Source organism: Rhipicephalus sanguineus, chromosome 2 (assembly GCF_013339695.2).
Source record: "Rhipicephalus sanguineus isolate Rsan-2018 chromosome 2, BIME_Rsan_1.4, whole genome shotgun sequence".
In the NCBI taxonomy this organism is placed as follows: domain Eukaryota; kingdom Metazoa; phylum Arthropoda; class Arachnida; order Ixodida; family Ixodidae; genus Rhipicephalus; species Rhipicephalus sanguineus.
Genome location: NC_051177.1, coordinates 76,171,720 through 76,196,795, shown reverse-complemented (window position 1 = coordinate 76,196,795; position 25,076 = coordinate 76,171,720). Strand labels below are relative to the sequence as shown.

General features: G+C 45.8%; 2 protein-coding genes across 2 annotated transcripts in view; one reads left to right on the top strand and one right to left on the bottom strand.

Annotated features, from left to right (window-relative positions):
* The window catches only part of LOC119383200 (lysophospholipid acyltransferase 6), a 56,731-nt gene extending 32,955 nt beyond the window's left edge, over nucleotides 1-23,776 (bottom strand). The window contains exons 1-5 of the mRNA XM_037651237.2: nucleotides 23,283-23,776; nucleotides 19,045-19,190; nucleotides 5,127-5,204; nucleotides 1,306-1,398; nucleotides 17-130 (exon numbers count right to left, since the gene is read on the bottom strand). Coding sequence (XP_037507165.1) covers nucleotides 17-130; nucleotides 1,306-1,398; nucleotides 5,127-5,204; nucleotides 19,045-19,190; nucleotides 23,283-23,369 — 518 coding nt within the window. The 5' untranslated portion in view covers nucleotides 23,370-23,776. The remainder of the gene's footprint in view (nucleotides 1-16; nucleotides 131-1,305; nucleotides 1,399-5,126; nucleotides 5,205-19,044; nucleotides 19,191-23,282) is intronic.
* A 392-nt stretch (nucleotides 23,777-24,168) lies between these two features.
* LOC119383195 (zinc finger protein 135-like) overlaps nucleotides 24,169-25,076 on the top strand; it is a 129,449-nt gene continuing 128,541 nt past the window's right edge. The window contains exons 1-2 of the mRNA XM_049412446.1: nucleotides 24,169-24,208; nucleotides 24,590-24,618. Coding sequence (XP_049268403.1) covers nucleotides 24,195-24,208; nucleotides 24,590-24,618 — 43 coding nt within the window. The 5' untranslated portion in view covers nucleotides 24,169-24,194. The remainder of the gene's footprint in view (nucleotides 24,209-24,589; nucleotides 24,619-25,076) is intronic.

Here is a 25,076-nt window from a genome sequence, read left to right as displayed (position 1 = left end):
TACAGAAAGCCCTTACCTGATCATCTGCCTTCTCTGCTCGGGGTGTAGAATGACGTCCTTTTTCTCGGAGAGACCGTCGTGCAGGTTGAAAGCGATGCTGGTCACCTTCTGCGTGGCCACCATCAGCGGACTGCGGGACGAGGGAACATTGCGCGCAAAAATTTGCAAACGTAAGTTATACCAGAAAACCGCACTTTTTATCTTTTACTTCCTTGTGTGTAGAAACACCCACACGCACAAACAAAAACGCGCGTACGAAGTTCGGTGCAGATGTCACGTTAAGGCTGAGACAGACGGTACAATTTTCCGTGCGATGCGACGTCCGACGCGGCGGGGGGGGGGGGGGGGACCGGAATGATGACCTTTCATAGCATCGGACAGCCACCATTCCGGCCGCCGCACCGCCGCGTCGGCCGTCGCATCGCATGGAAAATCATACAGTCTGTCTCGCACTTTAGCCCACTTGACGACAACTTCTGAAGGGACAGCGCTAATACAACGTTCGTCACGCTTTTATACAGGCGCTTAACGTGCTTACGTGCAAGTCTGACACTTAACGTATAGCTTAAGCCCGACTGGTTGTAGCTATGACTGTGATTGCGGCTACCGTGTGAAGCTGGTGGTCACGGAGAAATACACAAGACGCCCATAAGACGACATTCACTTGCTGTCAGTTTCTCTTTACTCTTTTACTATCACTTAACTTTACTCCGAAATAACTTCCGCATGTTGATTACACCAATTTTCAAGTTATCGTTACGTTAATTTCATGATAACGATGAAGACAGACAAAAAATAAAGATTAATTAAAGTCTATGCGCCTGAGTGTGTCGGAAAATTGTAGAGTGCTTTGGATTACTCTAATCAGGTTGCGTGCAGGATCTGAACGGTCGAGTACATCCTGCAACGCACGCGACTACAAGGGGTTATGCTGGAACGTACCCTGACCCACGTGTGAACAAGCGGCACGTGTGACCCGCAGATCGTATCTTTGACGATTGTGTTCGCCGCTATAATTGTATACACTGCGAGTGTTATTACTTACATTGCTGGGCACAAGTTTACCCAATGAATAACTAGTTCAGTGACTGCTGCGTTCTACACCGCCACAACCTCGTGACCACACGCGCGTGGTTGTAACATGACCACACCGTAGTAATAAATAGAAAGGAAACACCCGCTTGTTGAAGTATAAGGCTGCGCCAGCATTATAAAGCGCGAAAAAAAAAGAAGAAAAGGTTGGTGCGATATAGCAGGGACAGCGTAATGTATAACGGGGTTAAGCCAAGCAGTGTCCGCGGTTACCCGGTCACGTCCAGATGGTATCCCCCGTAGTCGTAGGTCTGCCGCATCAGGTGGATGACCGACAAGTAGCCCATGCCAACCGCCAGCGCAATCCTGAAAAAAAAGGGGGGGACAAGGTGCGAAAGAGGTCATGAAGGCGTGTGGAGGGGGGGGGGGGTGATGCAGTAAAGCAGATATATAGTTACAGTGACAACAAATGAAAGGCACCTATATACATGACACTGCACACACGATTGATGTAACAAAAATAAACACATCTGAGAAAAACGCCCATAAAGACGACAAAAAACAAAAAAACAAATAAAGGTAGGGGTGGAAGCTAACGTTAACCAGATATCGAAGAAATGATTTCGCGGATCACTTTCCGCTACTAGGTGCAGCCTTTACCTAGACGCTCCTTTCCTTTTCGCAAAGAGACATTTATTGATTGATAACCGAAATTGCGCCATTGTTCACTCGATTCTTTCGTGCTAGTGCACTTTTCAAGACAAGGTTAGGCTCTGACCGAAACGTCGACAAATTAAAGGAAGTCACACACACACACACACACACACACACACACACACACACACACACACACACACACACACACACACACACACACACACACACACACACACACACACACACACACACACACACACACACACACACACACACACACACACACACACACACACACACACACACACACACACACACACACACACACACACACACACACACACACACACACACACACACACACACACACACGCACGCACGCACGCACGCACACACACACACACACACACACACACACACACACACACACAGATAGATAGATAGATAGATAGATAGATAGATAGATAGATAGATAGATAGATAGATAGATAGATAGATAGATAGATAGATAGATAGATAGATAGATAGATAGATAGATAGATAGATAGATAGATAGATAGATAGATAGATAGATAGATATCGGCTGTCCCAGCTAACCTGGACCCAGATTTTAAAAAAACCCTGCGCCTTAGGAAAGCTCTACCTGTGTGTACATACAACCTGTATTTTTTTTTCATAACTAAGCTAGCGCTAATTAAGTAATTAGCTTTAATTAACCAACTTTTTTATTTTTGCTCGGATCGGTAAAATGTTAACTTTATGTTGTACCTCGGCTCGAATAACCTCAGAATCAAGCATTTATTTTTTGCGGAAATCTGCCTGGTAGTTTTTTTCCGGAGAAAAAACAAAAGCGCGCGAAACGCGCCAAATATGAAATGGATGCGCGCGCTCGCGCGGCGCTACTCCAGCGCTTCCAAGCGTTCTTTAGTTAATACACGGCTGCGTTCGTTCATCACCGCATTGTACAGGGCTTCACGTTCGATGATGGACGCGTCAGCAGTGTGTTTTCATGCACGTCCATCAAATAGCGTGAAGCCCTGTACAAAAAACGAATGCCGCCGTACATCGATCAAAGCGGCGCGCGAGCGTGCGTATCATATTTGGCGTGTTTCGCGCGCTTTTGTTATTTCTCGGAAAAGACAGCCAGGCAGATTTCCGCCAAATTTATATGCTTGATTATATATATATATATATATATATATATATATATATATATATATATATATATATATATATATTAATTATTGTCACTGGCATTCACGTTTGCTATCATACTTGGTAATATGTATTTTCGGGTCAAATATACAAAGTTGTACTGTACGATAATATGAACGAGAGAGCGAATGCCTAATTGGTTCGTCTCTATGCACGGTCTCTGTCATGTCACATGCGTATGTCACACGTCAGGAGTTATATATCCAAGAACAATAAACCAGATATAAAACAGTAGTAAGTGCTTATTCACGAACCCTGGCACGTGTCACAGTTCATATATATATGTATATATATAACTCGACCCAAGCCTGAGCCTCCCGCCGCTATCCGATAGCAATTCGGTTGGACATTTCCCGTGCGATGTCTCATTATCTACTGCGGACAAAACTATATACAGAGCGTGACGCGCTACTATACTGTTCGGCGGAGCAACCTTCAGCGTCAACGCACGCTACGCAGGCAAAAGAAAATTCCCGTCTACGCTGAGTGATGCATGGAAATGAGGCTGCGGTCGGCTCGCCCAGAACGATTGCAACAAGCTCCGCGTGCGCAAGTTTTGTCAGAATGCGAGACGAATGTCAGAAGTAGGCTTCCAAAGCAGCAAACACGGTGACGAAGGGAGACGGCAGCCAATGGCGTCCCAGCTTTCTGCCTGCGGCCTAAGTGAATCGCTTCCATTGCCATGGCAATTATACGGACAAAACGGCCGTATTCGTGTCGTCCGGGTCACGTTGCGAATTGGGGCAGCCAAACGGTAAGCATCGAAACAAGCGCTCACACGGCGCTACGAAGCACCCTCCACTCCCACCTCCTGCCTTTTCGTCCTTGACGAAGACACCCAATTACTGGCCTGCATCTACCCAACTTTCTAGGCAAGAATACACAAACAAACAAACACGCAAACAAACATTTCCTTATTCACTATTGTCTCTTTCCTTTATGCTCAAACTGAGCTGCGCTGTAGCAAAACGACATTATAACGCACAGAGCCTAACGCAAACGCCAGAGGGCAGTAGAAGCGACGGGACAGTTTAGCTGCAGCACCTGCGACGAGTGGTATGCGGATCACCGTCGGGGCTACCATGACGTGGCACTAAGAAAACACAAGGCCGAGGCAGTGCAATCATGCCGACAGGAAAGCGGTCGCACAGTGTGCCCTTCTTGAAGATGCGGCAGTGCCCGTAAGGAAAAATAAAAGCGAACAACAAGACCAAGAAGAAATAAACAGTACCTTGCTATCGCTGTCAATGACATGAAAAAAAATATAAAACAAAAGTAAAATGTTACTATTTTTTTTTTGCCTCCTTCACTGGAACAATAGTCGCCTCAAGAAAAATGCCTCGCGTCCTGAAGATACGCATTATACTGTTCTCTTTCACGCCACTAAAGCCAGTCGTAATTCCTCCCAGAATTACGCCTTCAAGGCACGCACGCGCACGTATAGCTCAATGGGCGAAACCATTGTCTATTGTACGCAAAAATTAACGGGGGGAAAACGCTGGCGCTAATGTCTGTGGGAGTTTCAAAGCATGGCTTTTCGGCCGGCATGCGAATGGTGTTTTATTACGCGCACTCAGCCTCAACTTCGCCCTGCCTTTCCGGCTGCAGGCGGGTTTTCTTGAGGCTGAGTAAATCTGTCTGAGTAAATTTGCACCAAAGCATTGCGCTGCAAGTGACGCCCAATCCGCAACAGTTTCCACGTGCGCGCGAATTCTAGTTGCTTTCCGAGAATATACAAAATAAAAGATTGGCTGAAAATGTATGCCGATATAAAGGTACACATTAGGTGCAGCAAATAAAGCCGGAAGTCTTATTGAAGCCACAAGCACGAAAACTAGACAAATCCACGTATTACCCATCATTACCATCTTACCCAGACGATCGACAGAGAAGAAGTTCCCTCTATAGCAAAATTTCAGTAGGAAACTCTATACGCTACTATACACACCACAGTTGACTACTCCATTTGAGGATTCAACAAGTGGCGGACGGTTAGATGTACGACCGACCTTGCTAATCTAGTCGAACGATATAGTCTTAATTCTGTAGACACTCTAGCGTAGCTATAGAGAAGACATATCGTGCAAACGCCGCGACAAATACATACACTTAGCCGGAGTGGCTTCCTAAACATAACGCAGTAACGCCATCGCTCTATGCTTGCTCACCACATCTAATGCGTCCCCGCCCCATAAAAAAAGTAAGAAAATTGTTTCACTTACTTGTGCATACTTTCGGGACTCGCGAAATTGATGATCATGTAAACGAGGGTGGCTTGGGCAACAAGGTGAAGAATTTGGCTGGAATAACAAAAGACATAAAGAATGTAACTATGCATGCGATGCACGAACTCGTGTGTTAGTTATTGAGCACACTAGCGCATGAAGCCTATACACGAGCGCTGGTAAAATAAAATTAAAAAAAAAGGTCGACATGTGCACGTATACACTTCACGTATACACGTTACTTTCATATGCACAGTTATGAAAAGCACAGCATAGGAAGAAGTGTTCACGGCATGCATCTAAACAGGGGTGGTTTACACGCGTCATATAAGTATACAACAATTAACAAAAGCAAGGTTTTCGAGAAATTAAAGCATTAACAGACTTATGAGAGTATCCCCTCTTTACTTTATTAAGGATCCGTTTGTGTTTTTTGGTTCTCACTCTTTATATCCTTGTAATAGATGATCGAATGAAAAAAAGAGTTATCAGCGTGCTCTATATCCTTACCAACGTGAGGGTTCAAACTAGTTGGTACTCTATACTCAATAATACTAAGCGTAAAACTTTTAGACAAGGGACAAGAGTCCGCGTGTTTGTTGCCGTCTCTTGTCTAAAAGGTTTCGCGCTTGACTCTGCATCCTATTTCGTAACGGCGTTGTGCAAAGTTCACTGAAAGAGAGAGAGAGAAAGATCGCGTGCAGTCGTTATCCTACGTGTACCTGGAGGAGGCCTAAACGGTTCCGTAATGAAAACTGTCTCCGTTAATGATGTTTCTTGCGCGTTAAGTGGCTCCTCGTGCACGGAATTTGTATCGATCCCTTCAACAACTCAATGGTTGCTCCGAGTTCGGGCGGCATCATTAGAGCATGACCGATGTACACAGCGGTGAAAAATCCTTGGAACACGGGTTGTCGCCGGCGCCAACGTTAAGCGTGATTGTTTTCTTCAAGGCCGCAAATGGGTCACCAAGAAGACAAGTCCGTTTGTCGAAACGTGTTGCAAGGATTTTTCATCGCTTCAAGATGCCATCTTCCCTCGAACTTGTTCCCAATGCACACTACGTACTTAGCTTTATATTGATATATAATATCAAACAGCATCTATAATGTTATTCATAACAACAAAAAAATCGGCAGATCCCACTCCTTGTGGGAATAGGTTTCATGCGAAGCAGCAAGCGAGTACTTTCTCTGCTGTATTTTGTGAATTTGAGCCAAGCGTTACGAGGTGGACCGACGTGTTTTTGTAAGTGCAGTATAGTTGTGTGCACACCGTTGGCTTACTAGGCACGTCGACAACACTGCGTTTAAAGGGCAATTTATGGTGCGACGTAACGCCAGCACTAACGTTAGAGCACATACGTCAGTATTATCGAAACTAAGTGCACTTTACGGTGCAATGACGTGAATATCATACGTAAATTTCGTTAATGCATTCCTCCGGGGTCGATCAACGCTTGAATATAGCTTGCTGAATCATAGAAATACGAATGTAATGTTTCTTAGACTGCTATAAAAGCGGAGCCAACACTGGAACCACAGAACCTAATCTGACATGACGCCTGTATCGCAGGAGTACATATGTAGTATTATTGCTTTGTTATAAAATTAGATAGCCAGCACGACAATTACAACTGACGTTGAACCGACATTACGACTGCAGAGGGTGTTTTTTCCAATGCAGTTTCTAGACTTGGCGTGGCTTTGTGGTAGAATACCTGACTTCCCACGCGGAAGGCTTGGGTTCGATTCCTGATGGGATCCTAATTTTTATTCTTTGCATTCATCGGGTCAACGCGGCTGGCGGTTTTTCTTAACGCTCTCACATTTAAATTACGAATGCCTGTTCTCGCCATTCCTAGGTAGCTATAAACTGTTAATCACCTGTAGCGTACACCCGTACTCCGCGACCCGTGGTAAACGAGTATCCACACGTGTGTGGAAGAAAGGGTTTGACGACTTATACATACGCGGCAGGATTTTCATGTTATTCGTGTCATTACCCGACAGTCATATTCGTCAAATCTTCTTACCCTCCCATGCCAATTTTGGTCTACACCAAGTTAATGAGGTGATCACGAGAGCACCCAGACGTAGGCGTCTAGATAGATAGATAGATAGATAGATAGATAGATAGATAGATAGATAGATAGATAGATAGATAGATAGATAGATAGAAACGGCCAAAGTGCCTGAGGTTCGCTAAGAAATGCTTCGCATTTAATAATTACTAAAACCTACAAAATGTGGCTAATTTCCCTATGGTAACGAAAGAGTTAAGGCAAAAACTGACACTTAAAGTAGAATAAAAAAGGGGGCGACGGGGATGCTGATAGCTTTAAAGAACAACAACAAAAAAAATACCGCCACAAACAAACACAATGTTTCAAAGCAAGAAGACTACCGAGTAAAAGAAAACAAAAACTACTACAATAAATAGCGTTTCCGGGTAGACGAAAAAGGTCGCCTTCAAAATAGGGACAGGCGGCATCACCTCTTGCTTAAAAATAAACAGTATAGTACTTGTATAAATAGGATTCTAAGAACCATAAAGATGTGTTCCGTGTATCTGGAATTGGAGTCGTATTTAATTGAATGAAAAAAAATAATACCAATACTCGCACTACTGGAAAATAGTTTGAGTGCTTGTGATATTACTTTGCTGAGAGGGGGAAAAAAGGCGCGGACTCCAGGTGGCCGAAATTAATGTGGTGTCCTCAACACCGTTGGAACTTCGGCGTGCTTAATTTGCAAGGTTTCGAGCAAGTCTCTAATGAATTAAATATTATTCATTATTAATAGTGTACATAGTTCGAGACGTTTGTCAGTCTTTTCCTATTGCATAAGAGGATGAAGTAGGCAGTAATTTCGGTCCAAATTCTTTTGTTTAACCCTATAGTTAACAGAGTAATGCACGCTCTATTAACCAAACTTTGGCAACATTGTGCCTGTGAGCGGCCAAGTAAAGTTGACACCATATGTTGGTTTATCCAGAGTCCACTTTATTGCATTATAACGTATTTTCTATGAAAGGGATAATTGACAGCCACCCGTCTGTAGCACGAAGCCACAAGGAAATCCGTACGGAATTGTAGAAAAAATCGTTCTGGTCCGGGGATCGAACCCAAAACCAACGCCTTTCCGGGGCGGCCGCTATACCAATTGAGTTAACCAGGATCCCAGCGATCGGCGGTGCGAGGGCGAATCAGTCAACAACTCATACGCGTGCGCAGAAGGGGGGCAGAGGGACGGCCGCCTCCCCTTAGTCACCTAAGAAGAGGGGGACGCAAAGTTTCCCCATACATTGACTTAAAGGGAGGGGGTGGGCGCCGCGATGAACCTTCGCCCCCTCTGAAGGGGAACAATGCGCACGCCTATGCAACAACTCGAAGCTTTATCAGTATATTATCGACCTAAAACTTATCGAGCGCTTCGTCAGGCGTATCGGTGCACACTCGGTGAACACCCACTCTAACGCGTCGATGATACTTCGCCAAAAAGAAAAAAAGAAACTGTTTGCCGGACTGTGTCACACAATTCATGCGGGCTTCGCGTACACTGAGTTGTTCTGCGCAAAACAGCTGGGCGTGTCCATCGACAGACCACCTCCGAGTGCGGGCCGCACCTGTGGGAATTTGATGACCCGTGAAACAAAGTAACGGGCTCCATCTGCTCTAACGTTTCGTGCCCGCGGCTGCAGCCGAGCAGCCTTTCTCGTGCGATGCGGGTGGAACGGCGGCACCGGTCCGTTGAACGGGGCTCAACACGCCATGTGACATGTGCATGCCGTATAGTCGGGGGAATACAATGCATAGCGTTACCACGTTTTTCTATATTGCCGTTGTTTGTTACCTGACAAAAACATCACGTGTCCGAAAAAACAATCCTTGTCGATGTTGCTGTTGTTTTCTTCTTTTTTTTTCGGAACAGCAAAAGAAAATACAGGATAAAAAGAACGGAGCCAGACAGCACGGAGTGAAGTGCTTGCCCGAACGCGCGTCTTTCTTTCTTTTTTTTAATACTTGCTGAGTAATTAATACAATGGATTATCGCGATGACCTGCTCTATAACAATCAAATAGATAAATAACTTTCTGTTAGGCAGCGGTGCCTGCCCTGCGTGGCGTCTTACGCATGCTGAAGATGTCCGAGCGTCTTAAAGGGACACTGAAGCGGTTTTTCATTCCCGAATTTATTGGAGATTCGCAATCTGCGACCTCTTATAACATGCATTCGAGGTTTTTTCTTCGCGATATTTATTTAAGCGTCGTTATAAGCGGAGCAAACATTGGCCGCGGTTACGACCACGGCGCACGTGAGGTTGGAGGACGGCAAAGAGAGAAACGTAGAGAAGTGACGTCATCGGAAGTATCGTGTAAGATACCTGCAATGGTTGCGCCTTTATCTGCTGCCGAGAAAGGCGTCAGTAGCGGAGTTCGTTGGCTGCCGACACAGGATGACTGCGGGTCCGGACATTCCGACGACGGCAGCGTTCGCTCGTTCATTTTAAACCACGTTTTAAACTATATGCCGAACTAATATACGTGCGAACGTGCCAGCGCTTGTTAGAAATGTACTACGATGCAGCGAACACTCGTATATATTGAAAATAGAGCGACAGCGCTCACAAAGCGCGGGCCCGCTCTCGCGTGAACGCTCTCCGTTTTGAAACAAATTAAGAAACACCGCGCCACTGCTGTGACGAAATTGAAGTATTAATCGTAGTAATAATAAGTGACGTGGGACAGGAGCATGCAACACAGCGTCGACATGACGTATGGCCCAAGGACGCATGCACGCAACTGCTTGGACTTCGGGAAAACGCAATACTGAGGTACAGGTTTATCAGGCGGAAATCGCGCACTTAGCATAGTATTAGCAGCCGTACACGAACTAAAAAGCTAAAAAAACACGTGGACGCATATTTCAATCCCTAACCGCATACGTGCTTTCGAGAGACACGCTGTCGGGGCATGCGCATAATTATCGCGCCTTTTTTCCTTGTCACGTATACAGTGGTTTCCTTATTGTAAAAAAAAAAAAAGAGACACGTGCTGCTATGGTAATGTACAGGTTTCCAGTGTCGCCGCTCGCTCAGTTCTTAGCGCAGGCTTTGAGCAGTGCATATGCCGCTTTAGCATGCTCAGCACGAAGTAGCGAGTACGATACCCGACCGCACCGACCACTTTCTATAGGAGGTGCGCACATGCAGTGCCAGGAGATCCGTGCGCCAAAATCTCGCAGCACGATAAAAAAAGAAAGGAAAGCCGCCAAGCATAACCCGGACTTAAACTAACGTTACAGAAGGTAATAGAGAGTTTCAGAACAGGGTATGCGCAAGGCTTTGCGTTAGCGTTCGTCGCCACTCTGAATGCATCATACGCTATCCTCTTGGGTACCCATGTTAAGTGACGGAAACAGCGTGCGTACATACGCAACGAATGCCATCTTTGCGTACCCTATTCTAAAACTGCCTAATATCAGTCTATGTGATTTGGCTCAACGATGCACTCACACGATACACGTTACAGGTGTACACGTATATATACAACGGCGAAACGAAAAATTTACATCCTATACCTTGAATGAAAAGACTCGTCGCATCAACGGGAGCTTTCCAACATCATCATATCGTGAGGCAAAAGCACCGCTTATAAGATCCTATACGAGCGTCGCGGAACATTACCGTGCAACATGAATATAAAGAAAGCTGGGCTTAGAAGAAAAGGGGGCGAATACGTGCCGAAAGCTAAAGCACCTACGGGATGCGCTATAGCCATCGAGGCTGGCTTGGCGTAAATGCCAGTGGAAGGAGATTGCGCTTGGCGACGTCCCGGATGCGTCTTTCTCCGTACACGACCGGCTGTAAATGGCGAGACCGTCTGGGAAAATGCCACTCTCCGGCGAAAACAATACGCTGCGCGACGTATACAGTATAGACGGCGATGTCGGCAGCGGCACGCACGCTATAGCTAAATAGAGCTATACCGGCACCACTGGGAAATGACGTATAAATAGGAAAACTGAAGCTCAACGTTAGATCAGGTCATATAGCAAAGTATACCGTCGGTCTTTATAGTTTCAATTCCCGACGTCTATATCCCTGATGATACAGCATTACTATATTCAGAATAAAGCTATGCACGAGGTCCCGGAACACGGAGTGCAGAGACTAAAAGTCGACGTTTAATCAAGCTGTTGAGCGATTTAACGCGGGCGGATGTAAATCTAATCTAAGATAACGTAAGTGAGTGATTCGTTTAACGTATAAAACAGGTGTACACCAGGAGTGCTGTTTCTTGCGCTATAGTTGGAATATGTATTAGATGCCTCATCAAACGCGAAAACTGACCGGCGTCACGCGTCGGCGTCCCCCGTCTGCGGCGTCAACACGAGTGATGTGAAAAATGATGATCACCTCAGGACATCTACATATGACGTCATCACGACGTCACAGATCGCCAAAATATGTGCCGTCATTATGACGTAAGGTGACGTAACGTCACATGATGACGTCATCACGTGATATCGTAGCTTGGTCAAAGGTGGGTCGATCACGGAGGCAGTGCAAAGCCAGGTGAGGTGCCACCGATCCTGGAGGCTGTGGAAAACCACGTTAGGTGCAGAAAGCTTTCGGAGGGTGCCGGGGCGGGATCAACAAATCGACTGAGAAGAAGAAGGTGGCTTTCTTCTTCCAGTCATCTTAGGTGAGTGCATAAGGGACGCTGTCAGTTTTTCGGACGCGCTTGAAGAGGACCCGGATAGGGCGGCTAGAATGGGGAGGTGTGATGAGCGCGGCGCATTTCGTTTGCCGGAGAGGGTCCCTCGGCGCGCCGATGACGCTATAAGGGCGCTGATGGCAGGAGCGCGGTTTAGGGCGCGGGCAGGCGCGAGGCGCCGCATTCAGTGGCCAGCGCTGTTCGCTGGGTGCGCTTCGCAAGCGGTCGCATTCTTTCCAGGCACATCGTCGTTCTGTGCTTGCCTTCGATTCATCTGAATTGCCCCGAGGATGCGGACGATAAAAGAAAAGAATGGCAGAAACGTGGCTGACGTAGTGGTGGAGTCTCTTTTGTCTGCATACAGAGGAACTGTCTCGGGAGACGGAAGGCGACGAGGAAGACACTCAGGGAATTCCACCTGATGCACAATGCGTCAGTAGATCATGCATCATACACCGCTGAACGAAACAATGCCCTATTGCGTTGCAGCTAACGTTGCGGAAATGCGTGTACCTTATAAAAATTGGGATAAATGCAAATGCCTTCCTTAATTATTTCAAAAGAAAATGTGTCAGGAAATCAATCTACCAGCTCAGGCATGCAAGCAGTGGGATCCCGGTGACATTCGTATCTTTCGAATTTCCTGTACAACCTTAGTTAAAAGCAGCGAAAAAAAAAAAAAACATGGACAAGGACACAGGACAGCGCTATACAGTCGTGTGTCCTTGTTGTCCGTGTTTTATTTTCCGCTGTTTTTAACTCTGGATACGCGCCAACTGGCTTGCGTTTAGACGCTATTAACTATACAACCTTATTGTGACCCTTATGCACAAAATCACGCATTTCTTCGACAGATCTCGTTTTCACGCCCAGTCAGCAATGGAAATTATATTAAAGGGACAGGTGAGGCACAATAGATATTGGCTGCTAAACACACACTTATATGCACTGAGCAAAAGTGGTGCGATTTTATTGCCTTATTCCGGTCCACTTTCTTTTTCAGACATAAATAAAAATAAGATGAAAAGGAGAAGGGTCAAGTGATGTGCGCTACAGTGGCGGTGCATGAATGCACGTTGGCGTGCCTATAAAACAAGACTTGCGTGGTGGGTGCATGAAAATAAAGTAGTGCTCTTGTGAAAGCATATGAGGGTTATTCATAAAGTGAAGGCCATTAACATGTAAAAAATATTTTCCTAAGTGAAAGTATCTTTAAATTTACGGCACTTTCAGTTGCAATCGCACGAAACTTCTTCATTTTCTTCACAATTTCGTTATCTTCTCAGCACCTTTTAGTAACGCTTAACTTCCTTAATCCATCATCTGATGGATTAAGGAAGTCGCCGAACTTCAAATCTGGATTTGAAGTTCGGCGCCTGAGAGTTCTTCACTTTCTTCATAATTTCGTTATCTTCTCAGCACCTTTTGTAACGCTTGACAAGCTTCCTTAATCCATCATAATTGTAGTTCGACGCCTGAGAATTAGTTTATGAGGGTGAAGACGAATGGCACCACTACATTGGCAGCTTCTTTTTGTTTCAGTGTATCAGTATCTCGTGGTAACGACAAGGCAAGATAAGTCGTCTCTGTTTTGTCGATAGCGGTCCAAAAATGGTCTTTCACTTGACAGTCTTTCCTCTACGTGTTAATTGGTCGTTAAGCATTTTCATTGCCAACCTTGTACGCAAAATTGCAATGTATGGGGTTTTATGTTACACTCGAGTCTGTAGTGGAACTTCCAGCAACAAAAAAAAAGTATATCGATCAGTCATAACGCTTCTCGTCAATCGTCGATGAAATCTTAGATCTTGGTTCAGCTGTCGAACAGTTTCATAAGTCTCGATACTGGGCCTCCCACTCCATTCTTTATACAACGCACGTTTGTGCTGCCATTTTTGATTGATGTCATATTGTATACCGTTTCCTTCACTCATCGCTGTAAATCTCTAACCTAGACAACTCTCCATTCATACAGCTTATGACGCTTTCGCTCACAAAAATCGAACCACAGCATGTATGCTCGGCAACTGGCCGGAATGACGAATTTCGCAGACGTTGCCGTCTGCAATCACCGACGCGTTAATTATTGCATGGGTCCCAATAATAATTTTATTACATCTACAAGAAACCTGTACGTGATCCTACACGTGTACAAGTATTCTTCTGAACCTCAAATAATAAAATATAGTCGGACGGCTCTTATTTTCTGAATATGCTACGCATTTTCTTCGCCCAATTTTGTACTCCCGCGGACAAGCCTCCAGACACAGGCTTCATGGGAAATGCAAGTTTTTGCTCCGTTGATACTTTACTCATCCAATTCAATGAATAACTGTTGGCCGCAAAAAAATACTATATGATCATACCTTTAATTACAGGCTAAATGAGCACTAAGCTGCAGTCCGCGCAACTTAGTTGAACATTCGGAACAACAAAGCGAGGCTCTTGTGCCGATATTCTGCGTGTGAATGAATACATTTAGCCATTCACAAACGTATCAGTCTTTGTAATAATGCTCGTCTTATAACATGCGTGCCAGTTTGCCGTGAAAATACGCAGTGTTACCAAATCCACACAGCTGGCGTCGAGCACCGAGTCTCGTTCCGATGCCTCCACGGGACTTTTTTTTTTTTTTTACAGAGACGCGTGGAGTACGGCGACGTTCAATGGTTTCAGCGTGATGTACTTAATCGCATTTGCTGAACTAAAGAGGTTTTCACCGAGAACTTGCGAGCGCCACGAGAAAGATTTCTATGGCGAGAGCAGCCTAAGCTCACACGTACGGTGACCGCGCTTTCCCGGATGGATGGATGGATGGATGCTATGAGCGTCCCCTTTATAACGGGGCGGTGACATGTCTACCACCAGGCTCGAAGAAAAAAAAAAAACTTTCTTGTTTCAAGTTGGCTTAATACCTTATCTACACTGATTAAATTATGTTATTTTACCAAAAAAATATAAATTCACGGTCCATCTCTCTGCCTCTTAAGGCAGAATGACCTTATTTTACCCCATTATTTATTTTTGTACTTTATCTCTACTTTTCTGCCACCAATACTCTAACCGTCTCTTACTTATTTCTATCGCGGACGTGTTCAGCTTTCCATTGTTGTCCCTAAAACCCAAAGCTTCATGTAGACTCGTGCCCACACGTATAACTGGGTGAATATCGCCACATTCAATCAGTACATGTTCCATCGTTTCCTTAGTTCCCCCGCAGCATGTACATTGTTCTTCTTCGTTACTGAATCTCACTTTATAACTACGCGTTCTAAGGCAGCCCGCCCTTGCTTCAAACAGCAAAGCGCTTCCCCTTGAATTATCATAAAACCTTTCCCTCCTTATTTCGTTTTTTCCCTTTCGGTAGTTACTCAGAGCCGGCTTCTTTTCCATCGCTGCCATCCAATAAGTCCTCTCCGCCTCAGTGACCTTCCGCTTAATGCTCCTTGTTGCCATATCGCCCGCACTGCTAGCCGTATACTTACTGGTGAGCCTCCTAGTTCTTTTTCTCCACTGCGTGTCAACGCTTTTTCTATACAAATACCTGAAAACCTTCTCTGCCCATCTACTCATCTTCATTTTCCTCAGCCTCTCTTCGAATCTCATTTTGCTCTGAGCTTCCCTCACTTCAAAGCCTGTCCATCCCATATCACCCTTTACAGCCTCATTTGTCGTCTTCCCGTGAGCACCCAACGCGAGGCGGCCCACCGTCCTTTGATTTACATCCATTCCTGATTGTACCTCTGACTTCATGCACACCACTGAGTTCCCAAATGTAAGGCCCGGAACCATCACACCCTTCCACAGCCCTCGAAGCACCTCGTACCTATCGTATCCCCATAAAGCTCTGTGCTTCATAATTGCAGCATTCCTCTTTCCCTTTGTTACCGATGCTTTCTCTTGTACCTCCATATATCTGTCCCCCTCATTTACCCATACTCCGAGGTACTTGTACTCGCTTACCCTGTGTATTTTTTGGCCCTGTATTATGACCGCATGGTCTTCGTGATCATTGAATACCATCAATCCACATTTTGTTGCACTAAATCCTAGTCCTAGAGCCTTACATTCCCTTCCGCATATATCTGCCAGTCGCTGTATATCATCTTGACTGTCCGCAAATAAGACAATATCATCAGCATAAAATAGACCTGGGAGCTTCTGCTCAACCATCGTGCCGACCTGTTTGTGTGACAAATTAAATCCAATGTTGCTACCTTCTAGCGCTTTTTCCATCCTCACCATGTACAGCGTGAATAACAGCGGGGACAAAGGACATCCCTGTCTCAGCCCCTTGCTAATTTCAACGCTGTCCTTGCTACTTATTCCTTCCCATTCTATACAAACTGTATTTTCTTGGTATATTTCCCTCAAAAGCTGAATACAGTCGTCCCCTATGCCCACTTCTTTCAATATATCCCACAAAATTTCCTGATTAACGTTGTCATACGCCCCGGTGATATCAAGATAAGCTACGCATAAGGGCCTGTTTTCTATTTTTGCTATTTCTATACACTGGGTAAGAACAAACAGATTATCGTCTAACCGCCTGTCGATTCGAAATCCATTATGAAGTTCTCCCAAAACATCATTTTGTTCTACCCACGCTTCTATTTTTAATTTTACTGCCTGCATCGCCAACCTGTATAGCACCGATGTAATGGTTAGCGGTCTATACGAGCGAATGTTATCCTTTTCTCCCCTGCTCCCCCGCCTACAGCGCCCCAAGCGGCATCGGCACGCTTTGGGGACCCGTTTCGGCGGCCGCTTTTCACGCCTGAAAACTCTTCTAGCCACCCTAACCCAGGCCACAAAAAGTATACTTTTCCACACCGGACGAGAAACTGAACAAGAAACTGACGTACTGCGTGAACAAAGGTTGTGAACATCCATAAATAATAATAATAATAATAATAATAATAATAATAATAATAATAATAATAATAATAATAATAATAATAATAATAATAATAATAATAATAATAAAAACTTTGGACGTTCTTACAGTTCCTTCACTCGGCCCGCCGCTCTTCCACGCTGAAAAATTTTGCCTTTGGGCACTCGCAAATACCACGGCGCTTTGTCATCTTTCATACTGCACTATCATTATTTATCCTGTAGTTAACGCGTGGTTGGAGTGATCGTTACCGCTCTCGTGGATTTTTTGTCTCCCTGTTCTTTTAGTTTATGGGTCCGTCATTTAAAACTGCGAGTAAGTGCGCTGCAGCGCTCCCGTTTCGATACGTTTATGTCTGCAGAGATGCGTACACGTTCTGACGAGTGAGAAATCTCCTCCGCCTTTCTGCGCCCGGCTAATGACCGCAGCCACTATAGGCGCGCTGCTGGGTAGCGCCGCAACTAGCGGGAAGTGTCAGCCGTCCAGCGTTCGAGATAAGCGAGAGATATGTTTAGAGTATCGGAGGAAAATAAACCGCTAAAGAAGTGATAAAAACCAGAGCCGTTACTGCAGCCGTAGATAACACTACATTACAGAATGAAGGCCTGCAAGAAAATAAATAAATAAATAAATAAATAAATAAATAAATAAATAAATAAATAAATAAATAAATAATAAATAAATAATAAATAAATAATCGGCATGCTGGACTGCAATAAGTTAAAAAGCACCAGGTTAATATATGGGGATTTTACGTGCCAAAACTAAGATATGATTATCAGGCACGCCGTATAGTGGAGGGCTCCGGAAATTTCGACCATCTGGTGTTCTTGAACGTGCTCTGACATCGCGCAGTACACGGGTCCCTAGCATTTCGCCTCTATCGAAACGAGACCGCCGCGTGCGGTATCGAACCCGCGACTTTCGCGTGAGCAGCCGAGCACTGTGACCACTGTATACACCTCAGCGGCGGACAAAACACGACGAGGTTATACTACAAGTTGGGTGGCTGCCTGTCGCGGCCCTGTTTCAAAGGGGACGCTGTAGCAAATATTATGATAATCACCGAAACACCTGCCCCGCGAAGTGTACAGGAAAAGCATCGCGTTTTTCATAACCGCGCGCGCCATACGTTTCATACGATGCTCACGCGTGTCCCTTACTTTTGGCTCTGTCTAACCCTTTCAGACGCCACCTATGAAGAACTGTCTGCAAGTGCGTCAAATCGATACAATGCTATTTCAAGGCACTCCATGTTACATTGCCACAAAAATAATGTCGTAATACGTTCACTTATGTGTGTTTTAGAAATCATTCCTAATCAAGGGCATCCACAGAATTTTTTCAGGGGGAGTGCATTCGCAGGAGGGATTATCCAGCACTGGCAGCCTTTCTTTCACTGCCGTGACATGACAGGCAGATTATTCGATAGTAACGCGCGAAATCGAATGGCAATCCTGAAGGCCAGGACCTGAGTGTGCTAATCAAGCCGTGTATAGCTTATTGCGACTGCATAGAAAAATATTATCCGAAATTCCAAAGCGGGGCAGCCGTCCCCCCTCCCCCTTGCTGCCCCTCCGGACGTCCATGTTCCTAATTACTTTGTAATTAAATATCTATTTATTACGAAGCCATTCATGCTCTGTTTTTGCATAAATAGAATCAAATCTCAGGCTAGAAGTATAGTGCAGATTCGTTTTCGGTTATGTTCAAGTTGAACAAAGAAAAATTATACTTTTGACGTGGGTCGCGGGAAGCGGCACGTCGAACGACTCGTCAAATATGGTAGTGCCTTGAGCAAATGGATCGTACGCAACAGTACACTGCTAAATGAAGTTGATTGAAGACAAATTTATTATACCGGGGGTTCAATTCATCGAATGCTCAATGTGTCGTGCTCTTTCTTAGCCACGTTGCTTGTTGGGCGAGTTGGAACGAGTCAGTCATAATGTAGTTCTGACAAAGAGCTTTTGTTTTTGGCGAGACATGGGCAGGGGGGCGGCCCCTAGTCGTTACAAATAGCAAAAACAAGTGGTGCACGCAAATGTGTACATAGCGTCTTAAGTGGTTAAGGAAGAGCGAAAAGTTCAGAGCCGAGACACACAGATCTACGTCGCCTGCAGCTCATTCGCCGCCGGAGGAATAGGTGCCAAGCATTCACGCCACCCACGCGCGCTGCCGCAACCCGGGCGTACGACGACGCGCGGATGCAACAACGCTTTCAGGCGGTTCCGCCAAGTGGGCCCATATAGCGAGCAATGACGTCACTGTATGACGTCACTGTATGCGTGTACTCACTATCCGAAGCAGAAATAACCGAAGGCGAGTCCGACGGTGAGTGCCACGGCGTGCCTTGTTGTCGGGGACACCCTCGACGGATGCAGGAGCAGTCGGTAGGGGAAGGAGAACAGCAGGAACGCAATTTGGCAGAACAGGAAGTTGAACTGCAAAACAACAACCACGCTTGTTGCACCAGGAAAACACAATACGTCCGTTTGTACAGTGTAGGACATTGGCGTAGCCGGGGGACCCCTCCCCCCTCCCCCAAATTCCTTAAATTTTGCGTGTGTATATATGTACCCACATACACACGCACTAATCACACATAAAAGTTGGCTGAACCTCCCCTTGAAAAAAAAAAATTCTAGTTACGCCCCTTGTGTAGTGTAGGACATTGGGGCCTTTAGCAGTGCCGGTTTACCGTACGATAAGTACTGGATTACCGCACCGTTGTGGCCGGCACGTAGTTCTTTTAGGCTACAAGACCTGTCACTTTAATCATTTTATCACGTTACCGTACGCAATCGGAAAATCGCGCGGCCGAAAAGTTTTGAAGAAAGCTATACGCGCCGACCGCGGCGGTACGGTATTTTCATACTTGAGGCAAGGGTACACCGGCACCGCTAAAAAGATTCTATTAACCCTGCAAACTTGCAGTAAAGCAATTAAACTGGTCCTGCGGAATCCCGCAACTTGGACTTGGGGTTATGAAAGGGAAAGTTGTCATCCACCCGTTCGACAACCCCGGAAAGGCGTTTGTCCCGGGTTCGATCCCCGGGCGAGGACGAATTTTTAAGTTAACTATAGGAAGCTTTGCTTTCTGAGATATCCTTACGGATTTCCTCGTAGCTTTGTGCTACAAACGGGTGCCTGTCAGTGTTCCCTGTCATAAACTTGCAGTAAGGTATGCGATGCCGGGCTAGCTGGTTTTGTTCAATCTTGTCGAACAGCGCGGACACGAGACAAAAGATCTCGAGAAAAAAAAAATGCGAGCACTATGTTTGCCTTTTGTGCGCAGAGAGTCGCGTGGGGCTTTAAAAAAATGCTGCAAACTAGCGTGAACACTTGGTCTATAATGAACACTTGGTCGATAGCTATCTCAATTATTGAAGAATGCTCGCATAGCAGGCTGTATACAGGGGAATCGGGCTTGTGCCATTATCCGGTTTTCCCGTTAATATCTCTCTTTGTCTGTCCTAAATGGTCGCCGATTTAAGTAACTGTCGGGTGGTTACGATTCACCCATTATAGATCCCTAACCCATTATACCAGCTAATACCACTGATACTGCAATGTCCCAGTAAAGCACGGTAGTGAACACGGCAGTTAGGATACTATCTTCTGAAGTTAGTCGCCTACTTAGGCAAGCGTTGATTCTCCAGCTCCGCATGGCCTAAACCTTAGAGCAGCTGTTGCCCTTTGAGGTACACGTCTGACTCGCGGCATTATCTGAGCCTGCGACAAAGTACCGCGCAGGCGCAGTTAGCACATATCAATGTTTATAAGCTGAACGCGTGATTGACGCTGAAGTGTTGTTCGGAAACGGAATAAAAAAACGAAACCCATCGTAACAGTCTCTGCATTCATTTAAGTGAGTTTCACTGCAAGCATATAAAGCTTGCAGTGAAGAGAGCTTCTAGTCACCGAGTCGTCGCGCTTGAAACAACACAAAACTACGAGCAAAGTCGCAGCCCCAAATGCTTCGCAGGCGAGTCTTGACCACAATCGAATCGCTAGACACGAAAAGTCAATTTACCCGAACCACCCTACGGGCTGCAATACGCAAGACAAACGCTTTTATGTTCAGAGTTCATTACAACGCAAACTTCACGGCAAGCAAACACTTACTTCCGCGATCAAAAGAAAGAAAGACGGTGCGTATGCAAAAGTTTAGGACCACTAAAAGCGGACACTCTCACTGTGCGAGCCGTTGTTTGCGCAGAGCAGTTCCCGTCGCACTGCATTCGAGACTTTGCAAACACAAGGAATCGCGCGTGACCGCAGCGTCGCCATTTTGGTGCACTCAGCCTCTGTAACGAAGCTTCACTGTCCAACGCGGCAACTCGTTGAAATTATTCGCATAATCGCCAGTGTGAAGCTGCAGGTGGCTTGGCAGCATGTATGAAAGTGGACTGTGATCACGCTCGATCACGTTGGTTACTGTTTTTTTTTTTCTCTCTTTCCCCTGGCGTGAGATGGCGAGTGGAGTTTAAACTACTTATAATTTCAGTTTCTACATTATTTCTTCTAGCAATAACTCACAATCTTCATGCGCTACACTAAGACAGCCAACTGCGCTGACCATCCACAGCGATGCGCCCGCAGAATATTAATGAAGAACTTTTGCGCAATTGCCGACTGTTGAAACGGGATTTCCCGACCGACACCGAGACGTGAAATAACTGCAGAACGTGGGTGAAGCCTTACAACAGTGACATGTGTGCCGGTATGGCTGTTCAACCTTGTTTTTTTTATTTTTATTGCCCTTTCAATTTCAGTTTTCAGGCAACCAGACGCACGTGTTACCCTCGAGAATGCTTAGAATGACAGACAGCTCCGATGTAGCTGGTCAAAACAAGTTCAAGGATACGTGTGCTGCGTTTAAGCACTGCTCACAGAATCTTGTGCACAGGAATTCCGTTCATTGCAAGGCGGCTTTTGAGAGCGCGAAGTGAACGCGCAGAAACAGCTGTGAAACGTTCGACTGAAGCGCCGAATCAGCTGCATTTTATAGCCAAGCAGTAGCATGTACAAGTTAATGACTGACTGCCTGGCATTTAATGCGTGCCTTTCTTAGCGGTTGAACTGCCGAGAGAAAAAGAAATACAGTAAGAAAAGTAGAAAAAAGCACTATGCAAAGCACACGTACTAGCTAGATGCTCACTTTCTTAATATTGACTGATCTGATAAAAAAAAAAAGAACTCTGATTTACTCATACTTTGGACCAAGCTAAATGAACTCGTGCCTGCTTTAATATCTCACTGCATCCTCCTTCTGTGCTGTTCAATAATTCAAGTACTGTAATCAACATGCCGACCCTCGTCAGAGGTGCTTTAGAGTCTATACAATCGTTCAAGGTTCATGCGAGGTAGGTGCTATTTACGCGTCCAATCTTAGTCAACGCACCGGACACGTACGTCCCATGCAAGAACCCTATTTCGAGCGCTGCGCTGATACCGCGGTACATCCACAGGGCGCTATCAGCAGCAGCAACAGCTTCCCATTGTGTTCGGTGCACGTGCAAGCATCAGCGGACTCTCACTAGCTCAGCAATGTCGGCTCCATGAAAACAATGAGCGGAAAACAGCGCCGAGTCCGAAATGGAATCCATTATTCATGTCACGTATTATACAAGCGGCAGCCGAGCTCTCTTTCTCTGAAAGGTAGAACGAAGACGCTATACGAGGTTGAAGCGCCATCGAGAACACCCGCGGTGCATTGATTCGTTGCTTTATTTTTTAATACTTGACCAAACCAGAAACTGCGAAAACATAGGCAAAAGGCTAGTAATCGCAAAACGTTGATGAAAAATCGCACACAAAGCTATACAGGGCAACCTCGATCGCTACCTCAGAACAGTAAAAATTAGCCTTTTAGAGCACGAAATGAATGTGAACAGTAGAGAAGACTGTTCCTACAAAGTTTATGCGCTAAAAAAACTAAACAAAGCACAAACGTGTACATACTTACATTATCTTACTATGGCAACTCAGGAATACCATATTTTATTAGGATGCACCATCCTGAAGCCAAGAAACCTACAGATCACACGCTGCAGGCCTCGAGATTCGCGTTGTGGTAGAATAATCTACAGCGCGATTTTCGTTTAAAGCGTGCACACGTCCACACGTGAAAAATTGTGGGTGTCACATGCGGTGGGCGTATGCTCGCGGCATAACGGACGCTCACGCGTTTGTTACGCAAGATGTTTTCCTGGGCGTATGTGCGCCAAGGCTGGGTGCGGCTTTGTACACACAAGCGTGCATCTCAACATTTCTAATCGATTGCAACGGATGCAGATACACAACGTAACAATGCAAATTAACGCGTGTGCGACGCGCCACGTCTGGACGCATGTTTTTCTCGTTTCGCGCACGTCAGAACTATTACTGAACACGGCCCTCGACAATTCGTGACGACTCATGCAGCACAACACCGACACGTTCCGCCCCACCAGTCGCGGTTACCAAGCGTGTACAATATCCCCGCAAGGTTAAAATGAATAAGAACGACACGTCGTTCGCAGCTCGCATACCTTGTCAATACTGAGTCCAAAGTATGCAGCGACGGGCGCGAGCGCCCGGCAGCCAACGTAAAAGTCCGACTCCGACTTGAGATCCATTGGCGTGGGTCAGGGCTTTCCGGGCGCATGGAGGGGTTCAAAAATAGCCTCTAGGGCGCCTCTCCTCGGCCTGCGCTGCTGACGAGCGCGTTGGCGACGCCGATGCGATGATCGGTCGCCTCGGGAGGCGGCAACACATGGTTGCGGCCACGCGCACAAGCCGCGTTGTTGTTGACAGTGGCGCGCAGTAGAAGAGCACCACCACAAGCACCGATGTCACGATTACGGCGAAACACCCAGCACCGTCGTGCCGGCTTGTCGGGGCGCCAGCGTCGTCGATTTGCTGCCGTCCCCGTCACCTCCTGCTTCCTGTGGCCGTGCCCACCGACGGCGGCACGCTCGAGCGCAATACTGGTTCCCAGCGGCGCTTCGCGACGCTCATCGGCGACGCCATTCCTGGCTGCGATCCCGCTTGATCGCCGCGCATCGGGCGCTCCCACACGCGCAACCTGCGAGTGTGTTTCGGTTTCGGTATTATTGGTTTTCAAAGTCTCAAGCACTGTCTCAAGTGCTAGCTTTTTCCGAGTCTCAGTAACAAGTCTCAGGGGCTACGTTTATTTACTGCAAACGCCATACTCAACGTTAAATGGACGTCACGGCCGCCATTTTGCGTGTTAGTTTATCGATGGAAGCAGTTTAAAAATATTTACGTTTGTAGCATACATTTTATAAGCTCAAAAATTTTTTTTAATTTGTTTAATATTACATTGTCTGCGAGAATGCGAATTTAAACTTTTTTACTATAGGACATCGCAATCGACGTCATGATCACGTTGCACGATGGCAACGATGGGCACGATGGACGACAACGTTGAGACCTCCTTGATGGCTGACACGGCGTACGTAAACTTTATCGAATTGCGTGTTTTATGTTCTATAAAGCTGGCAGCTTCGTGTCTCAGTTGTTGAGATGAACCTTCGTAGAATAATGATATCCCTTACCGTTAATACACTTGTTTACCTGTTTGTGCATGCTCTCGTTCTGTTGTGTGAAAAGTCGTACTCGCGTTTTCCGTAGCCATGGCTGGAAAAAGATATGAAAATGTTGCTACCTTCTGCTAATTTCCTGTTAACGTGCAACTATTTCCAACTTTTGTCTCATTGCTGCTGTTACCGGGTGCCTGTAAGAGCACGTTGTCATGTTTCGGATTGACAACACTTACACTTGTGGCCTATTTCTTTGTTTTTTCCTTTCGTTGATATGTTTTCTTTGTTTTTAGGTGGAGCCCGGAAGGCGCTTCCGAGTTTGGTACGTATCTCTTGGCTTGATGCAAGAATGACATTTGATGACACTTCTAGTACTATGCTATGGCACGGCAATCTCCGTTCCTTACACTGAGAAAGTTGCGTTTTTTATCCTGACGTTCAAATGATGTGCATGTTCAGTTCATTCTTGACAAATTGTTCAAGCTTTGCAACCGTACACATGCTGTCGTGGCTGTGGTGTGCTGCGCAGCGCAACGTCTCATGTTTGATACCTGGTCGTGGCGACTTCACTCCGATGCTCGCGAAGCTCAAGTAATTAAGATTTATGTGCATGTGAACGACCCTTGGTGGTTCACATGCACACATGCAACTAAGCTCTACTTCAAAAAGCACTAGAATTCCTCGCTATCATTTTTTTTTTACTTTGTCTTCTGTACCATGATGCCACTAACACTTTCAGTGTTAAAACACCGTTGAGCAACTCTGCAAAATGTTCACTGG